The sequence below is a fragment of the Frankliniella occidentalis genome, unplaced genomic scaffold, assembly GCF_000697945.3.
Source record: "Frankliniella occidentalis isolate FOCC.00 unplaced genomic scaffold, Focc_3.1 Scaffold116, whole genome shotgun sequence".
NCBI lineage: Eukaryota > Metazoa > Arthropoda > Insecta > Thysanoptera > Thripidae > Frankliniella > Frankliniella occidentalis.
In genome coordinates this window covers 255,389-261,917 of record NW_026267244.1, presented here as the reverse complement: position 1 = coordinate 261,917, position 6,529 = coordinate 255,389, and the positions used below count along the sequence as shown (strand labels likewise).

The following is a 6,529-nucleotide window of genomic DNA, read 5'->3' as shown; positions in this document are numbered from 1 at the left end:
GATTGACTTACATGACACTTAATCTTGCACTTTTCTCTCTCAATCTTTCAAACTACAATTGTAATCGAAGTTTACAGTTTACATTACATTACATGTTGTCTGGTGTAAGCACCACAGATAAATAGTGCGTTTTCTTCAAAAAGATCATTTTACAGTGAAAAATGTATCAAAATATTTTGGAAATGCACATGGGATTCTTATGGCGGTGACAAAAGGTGTAACATATCCATTTCTTTAAAACCAAACACTGGACATTAAAAAACAAAACTTAAATATATAAAAAACGATTGATAGGAGGGTTGGTTGAGAGGGTATCCTCTCTAGGGCAACTCTTTGTACTGTATGTTAGGAAAACTATAAGAAAATTGAATGTATCAATTCACAGGGCCATTCACTATGCAAGACTTGGTGGACGAACAAAGTTTGATGACTATTAGAAACTTGACTAATAGCTCTTAATTTCAAACCAAATGTCGTGATAATAGGTCTCTTACAAAGATAAAGATCTTAATGAGTTCTCAGACCATTTAAAGACAGTTAATTCATCTATAAAAATACAAGAAATTCTTATTACGACCCAAATCAATTGAGACATCACAAGTAGAAAAATAACAAAATATATGCTTAAGAGAAAACTCTTTTATCAAATACTCCAAATTAAGTCTATAAACTGCTTCATCTCAAGGAAAACAGCTTATGCCCACAACAATCTACATAGCTATACAAATTTGGTTGGATTCTGAGGGAGGAAAAAATGTCCGCTTTGCTTACAGAGTTCTTTGAGGTGAAATATGTTAAAACGGACAGTAGAAAGAACAGGGAGTAAAATTCAACAAACTAGACAACATTAAATAAATGTAAAAAAATGAATGAATTAACACTTCAATAAAAGATGAAAATAATATCACAAATGACACTGCTAATGATGTATGGAAGAAATATATGGGGAACTTCATGTGATTGCCCGGATTATAACGAAAGGAAAAAACAACAATCCTCAACAGCACTTGTTTAGTTATAGTGATATTTGAATAGAGAGCTTGGTTTGTTACATGTTAGTTATTGCAGAGGAACTTTGTACTTTATTGATGGAAACCAACAGTTGTTTTTTTTTAATATTCATGTGAACCCTATAGGTTTCTTCTGATTTGAAATATACTTTTTTTCTAAACATGTACATACATCCAATACATCCTTATTGCTCTTAATTTTAGAGCACGAATAAAGAAAATTTAAGGATTCTTTCTTTTCTGAATCAGATATGAATTGGGGTGTGATTAATGGTTTGGGATGATGGAATATTATTAAGTCTTCAGCACTCTCCACCAAATTTTGATCTTGTGGTATGATGTCTATGTCTAATTAGAGTATTGCTAACTGGATATACAACTTTTCACCAAATGATTCTCCAGTGGAGTTGTTTGTTTGTTTTTGTTTTTTTGTTCTATAGAATTGGAGTTTAGACTTACTAGATGATGAAAACCAAATCAAATGAAGACCTTGATTTTGTCTAATGAAAGCCACACTCTTCCCTAACAACATAACAGCTTATCTGTGAAAAGAATGCCTTGTTAACAGACATGAGGAAATCTTACGATACTTTGAGAAATAGAGATTTTGGGTGTAACACATTGGTTTGAACCTCTTTAAATAACATGCAGGCCACAAGACGAGACACAAATGGGACAAAACGTGTTTAAATAAGGAATTAAATATTTACATAATGTACATCCCAATGGAACTTAAGTGTGAATGAGATCTCAATAATTCAAAACAATTCAACATACATTGGCACAGTATAGATGGTGCTCAGAACGAACAGAGCACTCAACCTCATCCAACACTAATATAGAGGATAATAACCAGTCAAAGGAGGTGATTGCACCAAATTAGCATGAGAACTGTGCCACTGGATTGAATTGCTTGTAACTTATGAAAGGTAGAAGTGTTATGATTATTGTATGTATACACAGTACTCCCATTCCTGACTGACTAGGGTACTTCCACAACCCAATCCATAAGCTTGAGCAGCACTGACTAGTCATCCAAAATTTACAGGCCAAGGGTTTATGAAATTAGCAATCAAAGTCTTATTCACAATTATGATATGACTTGTACAAACACCCAAGGGACCAGTGAGGAGCTGTTGTAGAGTAAGAAAACAAAATTTAGTCTTGCATTTTCCTTACGAGTTCATTCTTTTTTATTCACTCTATATCAGTTAGCTCCAATTTCTGTTCTTAAAATACATTGTCTTGAAGAAAAGGTAGTACTATGTGTGTACAGAATGAAAATATGACCACCATCACATGGGCTTATGTACAAAGCAAATGGCACTTTACTAGCCGTAGACCTCTGACAATCCATCTTCACATAAATAAATTACCTATATAATTTACTTACAATCACAATTTGCACATGCATTGAGATTCTAGTGTTAAGCTAAAATTTGGATGCTGGATGGTCAGAGGCCTTGACTAGTTCTCCATACCATAATGAAAACAAATTACATGAAAGTGAGATATGATGGTGGCTCTGACACTTTTCTACAACTAGAACAACAAAAAAATATGTTAACATTTTGTACTGTGTTCATATTTAATCTGATACTTCTGTACGAGGCAATGTATATTTACATTAAATTACACAAATTTAGTTAAGTGAATGCAATATGTTTAACCATGTTGCAGTCAATTAATTATAGTCCAATAGATCTCAAATACTAAGTACATTATTTCCAAGTTAAAAAAATACCTACACGATATTCACAGAAAATATATATATTACATACACCTATGTATACATATAATATATATAAGATAAATATTTAATAATAAATGTGTATACATTTAGTTATATACATCAACAATTCACTGGTCACATGATTCTCACAACAATCTTTGCAAAAACTAAAATATGTAGAAAAGCTTTCTCAATTGTGCTTCTGAAAGTTGACAAAACTTAAGATGCATGACACATGCATGACTATGTGGCATGCAGATAAAAACAGTACCAATTGTATGTGTACTATTATTAAGCATGAGGAAATACAGGAATAAAACAAAAAAAACTAAGCTGGTAAGGAATTGCCATAGTTAAATTGATTTAGTAAAAGTGACCAGATATTTGAAAGAGAATGCGACTTCATACAAAGGTAAGGCCACAAATGTGAACAACATCAAAATCAAACAAGGAATGTTTATGACATGTTCATATTGATTGGCAATTTCAATTCATAGTTCAAACACTGAAATAAAATGATATCAGTCAAGGAAATAATACTACATGAGAACTATAAGCCATTATAATACGTCACAGTAACAAAAATACTCAATGATTTTTGTCAAGGTGCCCTAATTTGCAAGGATTGTAGAGACAGTAGCAGGATCATGACTCAGCAGTAGGAACAGCAGCTGATGAAGCACTTTCACTAACTAGCCTATCCACCCTATATCTGTTGAAAATTCTATAAGGAGGCTTGCTGATGTCATTGTTGGTTAAAACTCGTGTCCTATTTGGCACAACACCTTCACCCCGCCCCATCAACCAATCACTGTTTGATTTCTGTTGGGAATCACTGACATGTTCTCTGGCCCACTGGTTGTGCCATGACCGGAACTTGTTATTCAGCCTTGTAGACACAGATGGATGAGACTAAAAGAGACAAGAGAAGAACAAATTATGTAAAATTTGACAATGAAAATAACTTTTCAAAGATTACTTGAGTCTAGATTGACATATACCTGTCTTGCTTTGGGAAGAGCCTGCTCCCGGTACAAGTAGTTATCTCTATTTATCACATAAACCATACGGTATGAGTTCTGATTGAAGTGACACTGTAATTCATCTGCTCCATCCAAATTATCACTCTCAATGTTTAACTTATGGTTGAGGCGTACAGGCTTGGGCTTTCCCTGCTTTGACTGTCTTCTCCCACCACTTGCTTCAACATCTTCATCAACCTCCATTTCTTCATCACCATCAGAACTAAGAGAAGAGAAAAAAGAATTAAAGAGGAACTTCAAAGTCTGATGCTAACAACATCATAAATAACAAAATTTAAATTATGGAGCAAGTTAATCTACACACCTTAACTTCTCTTTCTTTTTCCGATCAATTAATGCCTTTTCTGATTCAGAAGCATCATTCCCCTCGGATACGGGTACAGGTACAGCTACAGGACCAATTCCCTTTATTTCGTTTTCTACATCAGTTTGACCAAGCTTCTTTCTTCTGACATTACGAGCAAGGAATACTGCCTTGCGTTGTCTAAGGAGCACACCATCAACCTTCAAACAAAAAAGTTGCTGTTAGAATTCTTGTCAAGATTCTAAAATAGGCTTGTAATAAAATGAAAGCAGGTGATAAAAACCACTTACATCTCTTTCTTCTTTTACTCTGTTCCCAGTTTCAGCATTGTTAGTTTCTTCAGAATTTGAAAAGCGGCGTTCCCTATCTACGAAGTTTGTCCACTTAGACGGCTCGGATGAAGTCTGCTGTTCCTGTTCTTCTGACTCGGTATCAAGAAGCTCAATGGTAACCTTGCAGTCTCGCTTATACTGAAAGAGAAAAGTAATTTGATAGTAAAACAGCCTTCCAGATATAAATCTTAAAGTACATCACATATGTTTTAGAAGACAGCTTTCACACTTACAATTAAAACTTTAAAGCAGTTTTCTTCGGCAAGTGTTTGTTCAGCTCTTCTTTGATAAGCTACCTCTGCTGCTGTTCTCAGATGAGCAGTACTACAGGGTCCACCAATGGCAGTACCTCCTCTTTTTTGCTCCGATAAGAAAATTTCTTGACACTCAGTGCATGGATCATCTGATACCAGATGTTGTAACTGAAGAGAAAACATTTGTTTATGAAACAGATTTTTTTTTTTTTTAAGAGTAAGGGTGGATTAAACATCTGAAAATTAGTTCATACCTGTCTCACAGCATAGGTGACAACCTTGTCTAAAGTAAATGCTATATATGCATGTATTCCAAACATTTCTCGAAGTGTGTCTTCATAAGCATTGCTATCCATATTACCATCTAACACATTGCGAACCATATCCAGGAATGCTGGGTAATAATCTTCAACATCAATTTCATCTATGAAAAAATCAAAAATGTATAATAGTACGAAGGTAACAAAATAAAATTGATAAGTAGCTTCAAGTATTCTGGCAAATACTTACTTTTGGGCTTTAATCTCAGGGCAATTGCTGTTGACTCCTTCCTGTCAACTCTATATTTTGCCTCTTCATTAGCTAAAGCAACCGCTCGATCATACATACGAGTAAGGCGCTCACAAAGGATGTGGTGCAACCGGTAGAACAAGTACCAGTTGTTATTACCAAAGAAGAGGGAGTAGCATTCATCAGGATGCTGTGATACTGCATGAGGCGGGGGTTTCACATCTCCTTCGCTCTCTTCGTCCTTCTTATCTTGAGCTCCATTAGACCCATCTCTTCGGTCAGCACCAGGTGTAGTCTTGGACGCATTGGCATCACTGTCTTCATCATTCTCAGCATCATCTCTCTCATCATCACTCAGCTCTTGTCGAGGATGGAAGAATAAATCAGGTAGGAAATGACGCAACAGTTGCTTTATTCTTTGTTTGTCCTCTTTGTGTATACTTGTCTGCCTCTTAACATGGTGAATAAGTAGCTCTGCAGCATCATTTAAGACTGTTTTATCCTTATATGGAAGCACTAGGTGAGGACCAGTTGTTGTTTCACTGCTCCCTTCTTCAGCCTGCTCGTGACGTTCATCAAATAATGTTTCTATTTCATTGAATAAACTCTTAGAACGAAGTTGCTTAACATCATTTTGTTTGAAATTAATACCCTGGTGGTCTAATGATTTCAAGTAGTACTTTTCATTTTGCTCCCTCCACAGCTTGTTGAAACCCTTCTGGGCTTCTCTCCACTCCTCTTCTTTAGCCTTTAACCTTCTTAAAACGACAGGCACAGCTACAGATGGATTTTTCTTCAGGCCATCAATAATGTCAGCAGCCTTGTCTCCATATATTCTTTTCAGTGCTCTCTGATGAATTGTGGGAGAAGCTCCTCCAAGGCAGTCATCTAATCTAAACTTGGCAACTTCTTCAGGTGAGAGCCTCTGTAATTTTTTATGCACCCCTTCAAGAACTCGAATGGTTGCTGCATTTGTCTCAATGACAACATCCAATTCAAATCTTTCATCTTCACATCGATAAATGTATTCTTCATATTGTGTTTTGCGGGATGTCACAAAAGTAGAGTCTTCAGACCAAGTAGGGAAGGACACCCATGTGTCATTGAGAACTTCCTTACACAGTGTTGTTCTGCCAGTGCATTTGGGTTGGGTATAATTTTTCGGTAGAGCACAATAGCTGGCACCAAGTCTCTTGCAAGTTGAATAGTCTGAAAGATAAAGAGAAAAAATTAGCTATGCTATTCATAAACTTCATAGACATGGCACAGAGAGATACACCTGCTGTATGCAGAAACCTAGCTTGCATCTTCAGAGCAGTACTTAGTACTGCTCTGAAGCTTACA

At 35.6% G+C, this 6,529-nt stretch overlaps 1 protein-coding gene across 2 annotated transcripts in view; it reads right to left on the bottom strand.

Annotated features, from left to right (window-relative positions):
- Window positions 1–2,167: 2,167 nt before the first annotated feature.
- The window catches only part of LOC113207952 (paired amphipathic helix protein Sin3a), a 21,722-nt gene continuing 17,360 nt past the window's right edge, over window positions 2,168–6,529 (bottom strand). For both annotated transcript variants that reach the window (XM_026424728.2, XM_052270295.1), the window contains exons 10-16: window positions 5,186–6,394; window positions 4,930–5,099; window positions 4,655–4,843; window positions 4,380–4,559; window positions 4,090–4,289; window positions 3,744–3,987; window positions 2,168–3,654 (exon numbers count right to left, since the gene is read on the bottom strand). In XM_026424728.2, coding sequence (XP_026280513.1) covers window positions 3,388–3,654; window positions 3,744–3,987; window positions 4,090–4,289; window positions 4,380–4,559; window positions 4,655–4,843; window positions 4,930–5,099; window positions 5,186–6,394 — 2,459 coding nt within the window. In that variant the 3' untranslated portion in view covers window positions 2,168–3,387. The remainder of the gene's footprint in view (window positions 3,655–3,743; window positions 3,988–4,089; window positions 4,290–4,379; window positions 4,560–4,654; window positions 4,844–4,929; window positions 5,100–5,185; window positions 6,395–6,529) is intronic.